The sequence below is a fragment of the Phyllobates terribilis genome, unplaced genomic scaffold, assembly GCF_046119375.1.
Source record: "Phyllobates terribilis strain yellow unplaced genomic scaffold, ASM4611937v1 Scaffold_2__4_contigs__length_985480577, whole genome shotgun sequence".
Classification (NCBI taxonomy): domain Eukaryota; kingdom Metazoa; phylum Chordata; class Amphibia; order Anura; family Dendrobatidae; genus Phyllobates; species Phyllobates terribilis.
In genome coordinates, this window is record NW_027362762.1 from 99,772,613 (window position 1) to 99,787,908 (window position 15,296).

General features: G+C 41.7%; 1 protein-coding gene across 1 annotated transcript in view; it reads right to left on the bottom strand.

Annotated features, from left to right (window-relative positions):
• Window positions 1-15,078, bottom strand: part of ARHGAP20 (Rho GTPase activating protein 20) — a 164,157-nt gene extending 149,079 nt beyond the window's left edge. The window contains exon 1 of the mRNA XM_073662442.1: window positions 14,556-15,078. Coding sequence (XP_073518543.1) covers window positions 14,556-14,657 — 102 coding nt within the window. The 5' untranslated portion in view covers window positions 14,658-15,078. The remainder of the gene's footprint in view (window positions 1-14,555) is intronic.
• Window positions 15,079-15,296: the final 218 nt, after the last annotated feature.

The following is a 15,296-nucleotide window of genomic DNA, read 5'->3' on the forward strand; positions in this document are numbered from 1 at the left end:
CCTTTAATATGTATTACTGTAGAACACAGGAGCAGATCACCTAGATAGGAAAACATAATGCAGTTGATGACCCCAAGCAAAATATTATAAAATGATGTGTCAACAAGACATATAGGTTATTTCTACAAGGCATGTGATGGAAAAATCTGTGGCATTATCAAGTCCTGCCTGCAGGAATCCTCCAGTGCTGCATCTGTTATGTGGCATGCACTTCCCCAAACAATTAGACTTGGTCCTAGCATTTCAAGTTTGTGCTGAATACAAGTATCTTTAAAGAGATTTCACATACAGTACAGACCAAAAGTTTGGGCACACCTTCTCATTTAAAGATTTTTCTGTATTTTGATGACTATGAAAATTGTACATTCACACTGAAGGAATCAAAACTATGAAGTAACACATGTAGAATTATATACTTTAAAAAAAAGTGTGAAACAGCTGAAAATATGTCTTATATTCTAGGTTCTTCAACGTAGCCACCTTTTGCTTTGATGACTGCTTTGCACACTCTTGGCATTTTCTTGATGAGCTTCAAGAGGTAGTCACCGGAAATGGTCTTCCAACAATCTTGAAGGAGTTCCCAGAGATGCTTAGCACTTGTTGGCCCTTTTGCCTTCACTCTGCGGTCCAGCTCACTCCAAACCATCTCGATTGGGTTCAGGTCTGGTGACTGTGGAGGCCAGGTCATCTGGCGTAGCACCCAATCACTCTCCTTCTTCGTCAAATAGCCCTTACACAGCCTAGAGGTGTGTTTGGGGTCATTGTCCTGTTGAAAAATAAATGATGGTTCAACTAAACGCAAACCGGATGGAATAGCATGCCGCTGCAAGATGCTGTGGCAGCCATGCTGGTTCAGTATGCCTTCAATTTTGAATAAATCCCCAACAGTGTCACCAGCAAAGCATCCCCACACCATCACACCTCCTCCTCCATGCTTCACGGTGGGAACCAGGCATGTAGAGTCCATCCGTTCACCTTTTCTGCGTTGCACAAAGACATGGTGGTAGTAACCAAAGATCTCAAATTTGGACTCATCAGACCAAATCACAGATTTCCACTGGTCTAATGTCCATTCCTTGTGTTCTTTAGCCCAAACAAGTCTCTTCTGCTTGTTGCCTGTCCTTAGCAGTGGTTTTATAGCAGCTATTTTACCATGAAGGTCTGCTGCACAAAGTCTCCTCTTAACAGTTGTTGAAGAGATGTGTCTGCTGCTAGAACTCTGTGTGGCATTGACCTGGTCTCTAATCTGAGCTGCTGTTAACCTGCGATTTCTGAGGCTGGTGACTCGGATAAACTTATCCTCAGAAGCAGAGGTGACTCTTGGTCTTCCTTTCCTGGGGCGGTCCTCATGTGAGCCAGTTACTTTGTAGGGCTTGATGGTTTTTGCAACTGCACTTGGGGACACTTTCAAACTTTGCCCAATTTTTCAGACTGACTGACCTTCATTTCTTAAAGTAATGATGGCCACTCGTTTTTCTTTACTTAGCTGCTTTTTTCTTGCCATAATACAAATTCTAACAGTCTATTCAGTAGGACTATCAGCTGTGTATCCACCTGACTTTTGCACAACACAACTGATGGACCCAACCCCATTTATAATGCAAGAAATCCCACTTATTAAACCTGACAGGGCACACCTGTGAAGTGAAAACCATTTCCAGTGATTACCTCTTGAAGCTCATCAAGAGAATGCCAAGAGTGTGCAAAGCAGTCATCAAAGCAAAAGGTGGCTACTTTGAAGAACCTAGAATATAAGACATATTTTCAGTTGTTTCACACTTTTTTGTTAAGTATATAATTCCACATGTGTTAATTCATAGTTTTGATACCTTCAGTGTGAATGCACAATTTTCATAGTCATGAAAATACAAAAAAATCTTTAAATGAGAAGGTGTGTCCAAACTTTTGCTCTCTACTGTAGGTATAGTTAAAGAGTTAAAGTAGTTTTCTTATTTTGCTGAATAGAAGTGCACTACTCTCCTGCCTCCTGGCTTCCTGCTTGTCAGGGGGCGGTGAGCTGCTGATTGATAGGCAATTTGGACCAGTGGCATGATTGCGCTGCTTGCCTGAATGGTGTGCTTTCTGATGCTGTAAGCAGAGACAGCTTTTACGCTGCAGCATCAGAGGAGCAGAGATGTCAGCATTGCTGGGTAGCACAGGTGCCATCCCAGCAAGTTGTAGTAAAAGACAGCCAATTGTTGGTCATTGTGTTGCCACCCAGTCAGGTAGTGTTTTTGCTAAGCAACCTATTTTTGGGTGTATTTAATATTTCGTGCTATGGCCTGCAGGGTAACACATGTCCTAATAAATACCCACAGCAGTCCGCTGGAAGTCGCCAGTTGTTGTTTTTGGGTTGTCCCCTTACTCTTGCTATGTAGTTCTTGCTGTTGTATCCTGTTCTTGACCCAACTTGTGACCATGACTTCACCTGACTCTGTGCTTCTCCCAACCTTGACCTTGGCTTGCTTGACTCCACTTGAACTGACCTCCCGATACCTGACACAGAACATTCCCCAGACTTTGCAATGTTTTCTCATTTTGCTCCATTTTTGTCTCTCCAATTGTTGACCCAGCTAGTTTGACCTCTCTTGCCTCAAGCTCGCTCCTCCAGTCAACAGCTACTTCATGGATGCAAGTCCAAGTCACTGTACAGGAGTTAAAGGGTAGAATTCAGAGTACCTCTGTGACCTAGTACGTAAAGAGTGGCTTGCACCACATTTATCCAAGGTAGTCTTTTTGAGCCAACAGATACTTAAGGACCCCATACACATTAGACTGACAATCCCATGTGTATGGGGGCCACCCTATAATGTCGGAGGAGATAAGGATCCAGTATGTTCGATTTCAGACAGCCAATGCTTTTGCTCGGTTTCCCCCAAAGGAGGTTGACGGCATCTCTTTCATAAAGAGTACGGGAGCGCTTGGCACAATGATCGGTTGAATCATCATTTGGTGGACATCTACACTGTGTGCACAATTATTAAGTAAGTTAGTATTTTATGTATATTTACCAGATCATATTTTTTTGCAGATTTTCCAACTCCGCACTGCATAAACCTGAACCCTTATTGTATGAAGCAGATCAGGTGATGTGTATTTCTGTAATGAGGGGGGTGAGCCTTAAGGAAGGATATAACACCCTTTATCAAGGTGCAGAATTATTAGGCACATTGTTTTCCTCAGGTGAAATGTGTAAAAGTCTTAGAGAGGGATGCATTACTCCTGAAATTGCTAAAATATTGAGAAGTGATCTCCGAAACATCAAAAGGTTTGTTTCAAATAGTCAACAGAAAAAAAAATGCAAATAACTGCCAAAGATTTGAGAAGAATCAAACTTGAAGTGACCAGGAAGCCATTCTCCTCGAGTGCTGTCATATTCCAGAACTGCGACCTCCCTGGAGGGCCCAGAATACAAGGTGTTCAGTGCTCAGAGACATGGCCGAGGTAAGGTAGGCTGAAACCCGACCACCATTGAGCAAGACACAGAAGTACAAGGTGTTCAGTGCTCAGAGACATGGCCGAGGTAAGGAAGGCTGAGCCCGACTACCACTGAACAAGACGCAGGAGTACAAGGTGTTCAGTGCTCAGAGACATGGCCGAGGTGAGGAGGCTGAAACCAACCACCAGTGAGCAAGACACAGAAGTACAAGGTGTTCAGTGCTCAGAGACCGAGGTAAGGAAGAAACCCGACCACCACTGAACAAGACACAGAAGTACAAGGTGCTCAGTGCTCAGAGACATGGCCGAGGTAAAGAGTCTGAAACCCGACCACCACTGAACAAGACACAGAAGTACAAGGTGCTAAGTGCTGAGAGACTTGGCCAGCAAGGTGGAAGTGGGGTACTGCTAGGGGCTGGTATTATTAAAGATGAGTTAGTTGAACCTTTTTGGATTGAAGATGGATTCAAAATCAACTCCCAGACCTACTGCCAGTTTTTAGAAGACACTTTCTTCAAGCAGTGGTACAGGAAAAAGTCTACATTCTTCAGGAAAACCAAGACTTTTCTGCAGGACAATGCTCCATCTCAGCATCAAAGTCTCCCCTGCTCAGCTGCCAGTAAAGGCCTTAAAGATGAAAGAATAATGACACGACAACTTCCTCACCTGACCCTAATGAGAATTTGTGGCCATTGTTAATGGGAGATTTACAGTGAAGAAAAACAGTCACCTCTCTGATCAGTGTCTGGAGGCTGTGGTTGGTGTTGCCCAAAATGTTGATCACCAACAGATTCAGAAACTGACAGACTCCATAGATGGAGCTTATGACGGTTATTGATATAATGGTAACTGATACTGCTCGTCCCACCACAAGTGGTGCCCATAAATGCAGACTTAAAGTCCATCAAAATCCCACAGTATAACTATATCACAGGTTTATTTGTAAATATTTCACCATCAAAACTAGATCATAGCTCTTGTAATAGTTGAATGGTCTTGATTATAACAGGAGAAAGATGTAAAAAAAAAGTTAAATCCAAGCATAGCAAATATATAAATAAATGTTGTACGGCTGAAAGGGCATTTCAATTTGCCCTTGTGAGGGACAGCTATATGTGGACCAAATTATTATCTTATATACAGGTGCATCTCACTAAATTAGAATATCATCAAAAAGTTAATTTATTTCAGTTCTTCAATACAAAAAGTGAAACTGATATATTATATAGAGTCATTACAAACAGAGTGATCTATTTCAAGTGTTTATTTCTGGTAATGTACATGATTATGGCTTACAGTCAATGAAAACACAAAAGTCATTATCTCAGTAAATTAAAATAATTAACAAAAGCACATGCAAAGGCTTCCTAAGCGTTTAAAAAGGCCCCTTAGTCTGATTTAGTAGGGTCCACAATCAGGGGGAAGACTGCTGACTTGACAGATGTCAAGAAGGAAGTCATTGACAGATTCCACAAGGTCCCAGAGTTCCAATTTTTATTTGGAAATCAAGGTCCCAGAGTCTGGAGGAAGAGTGGAGAGGCCACAATCCAAGCTGGATGAGGTCTAGTGTGAAGTTTCCACAATCAGTGATGGTTTGGGGAGACATGTCATCTGCTGCTGTTGGTCCACTGTGTTTTATCGAGACCAAAGTCAGCGCAGCCGTCTAGCAGGAAATTCTAGAGCACTTCATGCTTCCCTCTGCCGACAAGCTTTTTGGAGGTGGAAATTTCATTCACCAGCAGGACTTGGCGCCTGTCCACACTGCCAAAAGTACCAATACCTGGTTTATAAACAACAGTATCACTGTGCTTGATTGGCCAGCAAACTCACCAGACCTTAACCCCATAGAGAATCTATTATAGAGAATCTATGGGGTATTGTCAAGAGGAAGATGAGAGACACCAGACCCAACAATGCAGACGAGCTGAAGGCTGCTATCAAAGCCACCTGGGCTTCCATAACACCTCAGCAGTGCCACAGGCTGATCGCCTCCATGCCACACCGCATTGATGCAGTAATTGATGCAAAAGGAGCCGGACCAAGTATTGAGTGCATTTACTGAACATACATTTCTGTAGACCAACATTTCGGATTTTAAAATCATTTTTCAATCTGTTGTTATAAAGTATTCTAATTTACTGAGATAATTAATTTTGCGTTTTCATTGGCTGTAAGCCATAATCATCAACATTAACAGAAATAAACACTTGAAATAGATCACTCTGTTTGTAATCACTTTTTCTATTGAAGAACTGAAATAAATTAACTTTTTGATGATATTCTAATTTAGTGAGATGCACCTGTATATCATATATATAATAGTAGATAGAGACCTTCATATGTGGTAGTGGGATGTACAGAACCGATGAAACAAAGCTGAATTTGTGATTTAACTGTTAAAAATGTTTTTAAATTAAAGCGATTGTTTGGAAATTGCATTTACAAATAGCATATTTTGATTTGGAGGACCCAGCACATCTGTGCATTATATGGACACTGGTGGGATGTGTAATGCTTCATTTCACCTGCGGAGGCACTGCAAAGAAATTGCACAGTTGCTGCCGGGATCCCTCTCTAATTACAGCTGATCACTGGGGGGGTGCCAGCAATAGGACAGCCTGTGATCATCATATTGATGGCGCTCCCCAGCAAAAAGGGATTGACCTTAGTGCATAACTCCTTTCAGATAACTCTTTAGATTTTTCATAAGGAAAACTACACATAACTAATCATAGTAAATTAATATTAACAATTAGCAGGGGTTATACATTATGGACTGTACTAGGACAATAATGTGCCCTTTGGTGGAGCTTCATTTATCTAAAATTCAGAACCTGTGGTCCTTATATTTGCTTGAATTGTAGGACGTGGCCTCTGTCAAGTTACTTTCTCCTTCTCTGCTGTCAATCCAGCTGAAAACAGGACAGCAGATCCATGCCTGACAATCTTTTCTATGGAGACAGTCAGTGCATCATCTTTAGTATTTAGTAGCTCTTATAACCTGTTGCACATATGATGTCAATCCAGACACCAGCATCTGCCAGCATTCCTGAGGAACCTTAACCCATTCCTCATGGACAATGGACTCCAGGTCACTAATATTCTTATATTTGCAAGCTGCAATTGTCTTACTCACATTCCACCAAATAACTCCAGATGATGACTACTCCAGAATCTTCTGAAACAAAACCTTAGTGGATTTCCAGTGCGACATGAAACAAAACATCTCCAGACCATATCTGAGTCACCGCCATGCTTCATTGTAAGCATCATCAATCCACCGCCATGCTTCACTGTAGGCATAACCTAGCTACTGCCATGAATCACTGTAGGCATCACCAATGCTACTGCCATGCTTCACTGTAAGCATCAACGAGCCACAGCCATGCTTCATTGTAGACATTACAGAGTCAATGCCTTGCTTCACTGTAGGCATCATTGAGCCCCCTACATGCTTTACTGTAGGCATCACTGAACATCCACCATGTTTCACTGCAGGCATCACTAAGCTGCCACCACCATATTTCATTGTAGGCATCACCAAGTCAATGCCATGCTTCACTGTAGGCACCAATGCGTCACCTCCATGCTTTACTTATAGGCATCACAGAGCAGCCTCCATGCTTTACAGTAGGCATTACTGAGCCACTCCCATGGCCAATACAAGTCTATGGGTCCGTGTAAAACACTTAAAGCACACGGATGACATCAGTCTGCAGTCCGCGTGCTGCACGTGATTAACATTGTAAAATACAGGAAAATCTTTGTAATTTCTTTTTTTTTTTGCCATACTGGAAAAACACTGATGACACACTGATCCAAAAACCTGATGGCATCGGTACTATTTTTTCCGGTACCGGTTTTATATGAACGTGAGAAGAGGACCCTTAGTACAAAATTAAACCACAGTGCCTGCTTTCACCAAATCTTGCTGCAGGTCATTTGCAGTCACGCGAGGGTTGTCTATAAAGCGAGCATCTGCCATAATATGACAGGTACTCTACAAACAATACTCCGATGGTTTCTATAGATGGCAATGACAATGTGGCGCTGCCTTACAGGTAAACACAGGATTACCACTCATTTTAATTAAACTAAACAGTAGAGCAGTGCAGACATGGAGATCAGAGCAGAGGTATACGGCACAGGAGTGTATGGACATAGCTGGTATAACAGGTTTCCTTTCAGACAGATCTCATGGAGATGAATGCTGTAGTCCTGACATAAATGAGGACGTGTCTGGCAAATACTGCACTTTTATCTACCACAAACAATATATATAAAAGTCTTCTAGAAATCCTCGGCTGGGACCTCCCCAAGATGCAGGACGCTGAGGGTCATATGAGACGTGACTATGAAGCCTCATCCAAGATCTCACAATCATAGAGAGACCATTAGTCAACCCAACGTTTCATTTATTAATACTGGAATTCAATGACTGGTACAACCAATTTGTCTCGCATCACATCTGTCATGAGTGTCTATGTGCACACAGAGTTTTTTTCCTGGGTTTTCAGAGCAGAAGCTAAGCAGATCCTCCAAGTTTTTGAAGAGCTTTGAGATTTGTAGGAGGCTTTGGAGAGTTTGTATGCAGTTTCCACTCAGTTTCTGCTTCAAAAACTCCTTGAAAAACTACATGTGCAAGAGATTGCAATTTCCACCAAAGATGTAAGAAAATTAGACATTTTCTATCATTTCGGGAGACCTGAATGGACTTCTATCTATGGAAGGACTGCATTGTTAGCAAACGTGGAGGTGGTAAGTTGGCCCAGGACTTGGGCCAGTGTCAAAAGTGCGGGCCTACTCTGCCCAAGTTCCAACTTGTGACATCTGCTGTATAAGTAAGGCAGACTGCATGTATGTACCAGACTCAGGAGCTACGCTATACAGCTAGCACCCATGTCTAGCTTCTGCGAGCGGAGCTAGCCCCAATTGCAGCAGTTTAGCCTTCATGATGGTGATGTCAATTGTGACAGTGGGATTTACAAGCTTGAAAATTATGTAATGTGTCCTTTCTGATGCCCATTGCCCCCTCTAACCCTGTAACATAATTGCGGGATGTTGATGGCAGTGACATAACAGCTGGGTGGCTACTGAAGACCCCCTGTGTCTGCCATGTTTGTATAAGGAGATTGGTAATTTTACAATTAAGTGATTGCAGGTTCTAGTCTCCTACAGGGACCAATGTAAAATGAGAAAAAAAATGAAAATATTTTGATAAAAAAATAAAACTTCATATCACTTGCATTTTCTTGGAATGTAAATAAAATAAAAAAATTAAAAAAAATAACATATTTGGTAAGTAATTGTCCTAACTAATAAACTATATTAATAGTGATGTCTTATAGTGATGTCCTTGGACGCACATTCAGCCGAAGTGTATTGCGGTGTAGGGGCCCGTCAGGTCCGTGCGCTGCAATACACGCTGCTGGCCAATCAGAGGCCAGCAGCTGACATCAGTGTGCATGTGACTAGGGGAGCATGGCAGTGACGTCATGCGCTCCCATCGCTTGCATGCTGAAGGCAGTTGCTGGCTTCAGAAGAGGACACTGCGTGGAGGGGGAGCAGAGGGAAGGTGAGTATAATGGCTTATTTTTTTCTTTGCATTAAAGAACAGTGGCAGAACGGGGGACATATACCAGGATGGGGATATATACAGTATACCAGGATGGGGCCCAGGATAAGGGACATATACAAGGATGGGGGTTATATATACTGGGATGGGGGTTATATATACCAGGATGGGGCCAAGAAGAGGAACATATATACCAGGATAGATGACATATATACCAGGATGAGGGACATGTACAACCCCTGGCAAAAATTATGGAATCACGGGCTCGGAGGATGTTCATTCAGTTGTTTAATGTTGTTGATAAAAAGCAGATCACAGACATGACACAAAACTAAAGTCATTTCAAATGGCAACTTTAGGGCTTTAAGAAACACTAAAAGAAATCAAGATTAAAAATGTGGTACTCAGTAAGGGTAATTTTTTTCAGACCAAGAAGAGGGAAAAAATTATGGAATCACTCAATTCTGAGGAAAAAATTATAGAATCACCCTGTAAATTTTCATTTCCAAAACTAACACCTGCATCAAATTAGATCTGCTCATTAGTCTGCATCTAAAAAGGAGTGATCACACCTTGGAGAGCTGTTGCACCAAGTGGACTGGTATGAATCATGGCTCCAACACGAGAGATGTCAATTGAAACAAAGGAGAGGATTATCAAACTCTTAAAAGAAGGTAAATCATCACGCAATGTTGCAAAAGATGTTGGTTGTTCACAGTCAGCTGTGTCTAAAATCTGGACCAAATACAAACAACATGGGAAGGTTGTTAAAGGCAAACATACTGGTAGACCAATTTTTTTCTCTGTCACCCGTGTTTTTTTCACAGCAGCAGCTATTAATCATTTACAAGACCATTTACGGTATCTTATCTTACAGAATTGCAATGTATCTGTAAAAATTGGATGCTTTACTGTGGCTCCGTAGGACATCCGATTTTTTTTATTCACCCATAGACTTGAAGGGGTGAAAAAAATGACTCATCTGCAGGGCCCCATTGAATAACATTGGTGTGAGTGCTGTCCGTTTTTGTCATAGACAGCCCTTGGACTGATATAAAGATTGTGTCAATGAGCCCTACCTGTGATTCCTTCATTAATAATTACGATATGTGAGCAATCATGGCAATTCACAGAAATAACAGATATGAAAATCACATATAACACAATTGTGTCATTATATAATAATATTTTGTATATTCTTACATAATGTGTATTGCATTATAATATTGTGTTTTATGTTTGCATTATGTTATATTATCGTGCATTAAGTGATAATATTGTAGTAAATTGTGTAATATGTTATAATATTGTGGATTAAATAACGTCCGGTCACTTTTGAGTTAACAGTGCCCCAGAGCACATGGTCTCAGCCTCTGTATACAGACAATTTCCCTTTTTCAATTGCATAATTCCAAGGATAGAGGAAATGCCGTTTGCTAACCAAGCGATAATAAAAAATAACCCTGATTATTCAGAGATGCAGCAGAGCTGAGATTGCTATAGGCATTAGGCACCATGGTATCGCAATCTGTCATGTGTGAGATTCCCAAAATCTTCAGCTGAAATATTTGCAGGGTTCATAAAGGGAACAGTGAAATGACAAAATCAGCTCTGCTCCATCTGCAAATTATACATTATGTGTCATTTTTTAGAAATATGGGTTTGTCATATGAAGAAGTGCAAATGTAAAATAATACAATGTAAATAATAGATGGAGTTCAGCTATATCCCTGTGCATATATATCCCTGTGTATATTCCTGTATATATATATATATCCCTATGTATATTCCTGTATATTCCTGTATATATACGTGTATATCGCTATGTACATCCCTGTGTATATCTCTGTGCACATCCCAGTGTATATTCCTGTATATCACTGTATATATATATATATCCCTGTATACATCCCTGTGTATATCTCTGTGTATATCTCTGTGTATATCCCTGTGTATATTCGTGTATATCCCTGTGTATATCCCTGTGTATATATATCCCTGTGTATATTCCTGTGTATATCCCTGTGTATATATATCCCTGTGTATATTCCTGTGTATATTCCTGTATATCCCAGTGTACATCCCAGTGTACATCCCTGTGTATATCTCTGTGCACATCCCAGTGTATATTCCTGTATATCCCTGTGTATATATCCCTGTGTACATCCCTGTGTACATCCCTGTGCACATCCCAGTGTATATTCCTGTATATCCCTGTGTATATCCCTGTGTATATATATCCCTGTGTACATCCCTGTGTATATCTCTGTGCACATCCCAGTGTATATTCCTGTATATCCCTGTGTATATCCCTGTGTATATATATCCCTGTGTACATCCCTGTGTATATCTCTGTGCACATCCCAGTGTATATTCCTGTATATCCCTGTGTATATATATCCCTGTGTACATCCCTGTGTATATCTCTGTGCACATCCCAGTGTATATTCCTGTATATCCCTGTGTATATATATCCCTGTGTACATCCCTGTGTATATCTCTGTGCACATCCCAGTGTATATTCCTGTATATCCCTGTGTACATCCCTGTGTACATCCCTGTGTATATTCGTGTATATCCCTGTGTACATCCCTGTGTACATCCCAGTGTATATTCCTGTATATCCCTGTGTACATCCCTGTGTATATTCCTGTGTATATCCCTGTGTATATGCCTGTATATCCCTGTGTATATTCCAGTGAATATCCCAGTGTATATCCCAGTGTATATCCCTGTGTATATCCCTGTGTATATCCCTGTGTATATGCCTGTATATCCCTGTGTATATCCCTGTGTATATGCCTGTATATCCCTGTGTATATCCCAGTGTATATCCCAGTGTATATCTCTGTGTATATTCGTGTATATCCCTGTGTATATCCCTGTGTATATTCCTGTATATCCCTGTGTATATGCCTGTATATCCCTGTGTATATCCCTGTGTACAACCCAGTGTATATCCCTATATATCCCTGTGTATATCCCTGTGTATATTCCTGTATATCCCTGTATATCCTTGTGTATATCCCTGTATATCCGTGTATATCCCTGTGTATATCCCTGTGTATATCCCTGTATATCCCTGTGGATATTCCTGTATATCCCTGTGTATATGCCTGTATATCCCTGTGTATATGCCTGTGTACATCCCTGTGTACATCCCTGTATATTCCTGTATATCCCTGTGTATATCCCTGTGTATATCCCTGTGTATATCCCTGTGTATATCCCTGTGTATATCCCTGTATATCCCTGTGTATATCCCTGTGTATATCCCTGTATATCCCTGTGTATATCCCTGTATATCCCTGTGTATATGCCTGTATATCCCAGTGTACATCCGTGTATATCCCTGTATATCCCTGTGTATATCCCTGTGTATATCCCAGCGTATATCCCTGTGTATATCCCTGTGTACATCCCTGTGTATATTCCTGTATATTCCTGTATATCCCTGTGTATATCCCTGTGTATATCCCTGTGTATATCCCTGTGTATATCCCTGTATATCCCTGTGTATATCCCTGTATATCCCTGTGTATATCCCTGTGTATATCGCTGTGTATATGCCTGTATATCCCAGTGTATATCCCAGTGTATATCCCAGTGTATATCCCTGTATATATCACTGTATATCCCTGTGTATTTCCCTGTGTATATGCCTGTATATATCCCTGTGTATATCCCTGTGTATATGCCTGTATATCCCTGTGTATATCCCTGTGTATATCCCTGTGTATATTCCTGTATATCCCTGTGTACATCCCTGTGTATATCCCTGTTTATATCCCTGTGTATATCCCTGTGTATATCCCTGTGTATATCCCAGTGTATATCCCAGTGTATATCCCTGTATATATCCCTGTATATCCCTGTGTATATCCCTGTGTATATCCCTGTGTATATGCCTGTATATCCCTGTGTATATCCCTGTGTATATTCCCGTATATCCCTGTGTACATCCCTGTGTATATCCCCAGCGTATATCCCTGTGTATATCCCAGCGTATATCCCAGTGTATATCCCAGTGTACATCCCAGTGTATATCCCTGTGTATATCCCTGTGTATATCCCTGTGTATATGCCTGTATATCCCTGTGTATATCCCTGTGTATATCCCTGTGTACATCCCTGTGTACATCTCTGTGTATATCCCTGTGTATATCCCTGTGTATATCCCTGTGTATATCCCAGTGTACATCCCAGTGTATATCCCTGTGTATATGCCTGTGTATATCCCTGTATATCCCTGTGTACATCCCTGTGTACATCTCTGTGTATATCCCTGTGTATATCCCTGTGTATATCCCAGTGTATATTCCTGTATATCCCTGTATATCCCTGTGTACATCTCTGTGTATATCCCTGTGTACATCTCTGTGTATATCCCTGTGTATATCCCTGTGTATATCCCAGTGTATATTCCTGTATATCCCAGTGTATATCCCTGTGTATATCCCTGTGTATATCCCTGTATATCCCTGTGTATATCCCAGTGTATATCCCTGTGTATATCCCTGTGTATATCCCTGTGTATATCCCTGTATATCCCTGTGTATATCCCTGTGTACATCCCTGTGTACATCTCTGTGTATATCCCTGTGTACATCCCTGTGTATATCCCTGTGTACATCTCTGTGTATATCCCTGTGTATATCCCAGTGTATATTCCTGTATATCCCTGTGTACATCTCTGTGTATATCCCAGTGTATATCCCTGTGTATATCCCTGTGTACATCCCTGTGTACATCTCTGTGTATATCCCAGTGTATATCCCTGTGTATATTCCTGTATATCCCTGTGTACATCCCTGTATATCCCTGTGTACATCTCTGTGTATATCCCTGTGTACATCCCTGTGTACATCCCTGTGTACATCTCTGTGTATATCCCTGTATATATCCCTGTGTACATCCCTGTGTATATCCCTGTATATCCCTGTGTACATCTCTGTGTATATCCCTGTGTATATCCCTGTATATCCCTGTGTATATCCCTGTGCTGCATGTGAGTGAACTTGCGTATTGTAGACATTTGTCAATATGCAGCCACCATAGGAGTCGGTTATTGAGTATGTGACATGTACATCGCCTCCGGGCTGACTGATCCCCCGGATTGTAGCCCTCCCAATATAGCAACCTGTAAAGCGATCTGCCGCTCAGTGACACGACACAACCTCCAAGCAGAGTACAGCGACACCTCTCTGAGACCACTGCCCAAAATTGCATTGAAAAGTGGTCTTCTAAGAGGTCTTCTAAGAGGGTGGTCTTCTCAAAGAAGATAGCCAGTATGCATATTATATGGTGGAACTAAAAAAAAATACTCTTCAGGACATCGGTTGGATTTCTAGAGAGACACATTCATTTATCTCCCCCCACCCTGTAATGAGACTACAAGTCCCGGTATCCCCAAAGAAGTCACATTTTGTAGGGTCTGCTGAGATTTCCAATCCCCTGATAACCTGACAGTGATCTTCCGAAACATACTATGTCCCCCCTCCGAATGAACCACTGTATCCATCCAACCAATGTCACAAATTACCTTTCGGTTTTCGTTGCCCCCAGATATTTTGGGTTCCCCGGTCAAGGATGAAGATCGAGGCTGTTGTCCTACATTGTCCTGTTGAGGTGACATAGCTTCCATTAAGATCTTTCCAAATAATAATCCCACAATTGGTCACTCATGCCCGGGAGCTTGGCAGTAGATGCGAGTAGCCGCACGGCTTCATTCACACTACGAGCGTTGGAAACGATAATGTTAAAAAAAAAAAAACAAACAAAAAAAACCATGCAACATTTTACGGCCTCATTAGATTTGTTCTTTTAACTCTTTCCTTTCCAGATTGCACAGCTTAGAGGGAACAGCATGGGTTGCCGGAGGATCGGACACATAGGCATTGCTGGCTGGTCTGAGCTGCTGCTGGAGCCAGCTCACATTCTAGTACTGCATGAGCCGCCCCTCTCCTCCCCTCCTGACGCAGGACTGTGTGTGCTCCACTAATCCATCCCTGACAAGACACACCAGCATTAGACATTACTTCTGCTCATCGCAGCTCATGGGCATTGCCTGGATTTTACAGCACAATTACCCAGAGCCTCATATGCAGATAGGCAAATGACGCTGCGGGGGATCATCGGGGGGATGCAGCTGCAGGCTACGCTAATGTCTCTGCATCCAAATCCTGCGGCGGCGTGATGGATGATAAATCAGTCCCCCGAGAACCGTCTCTTGTATCTCCCTGTAGAATAGTAAAAACAAAACTAATAAGAAAATTATAATTCA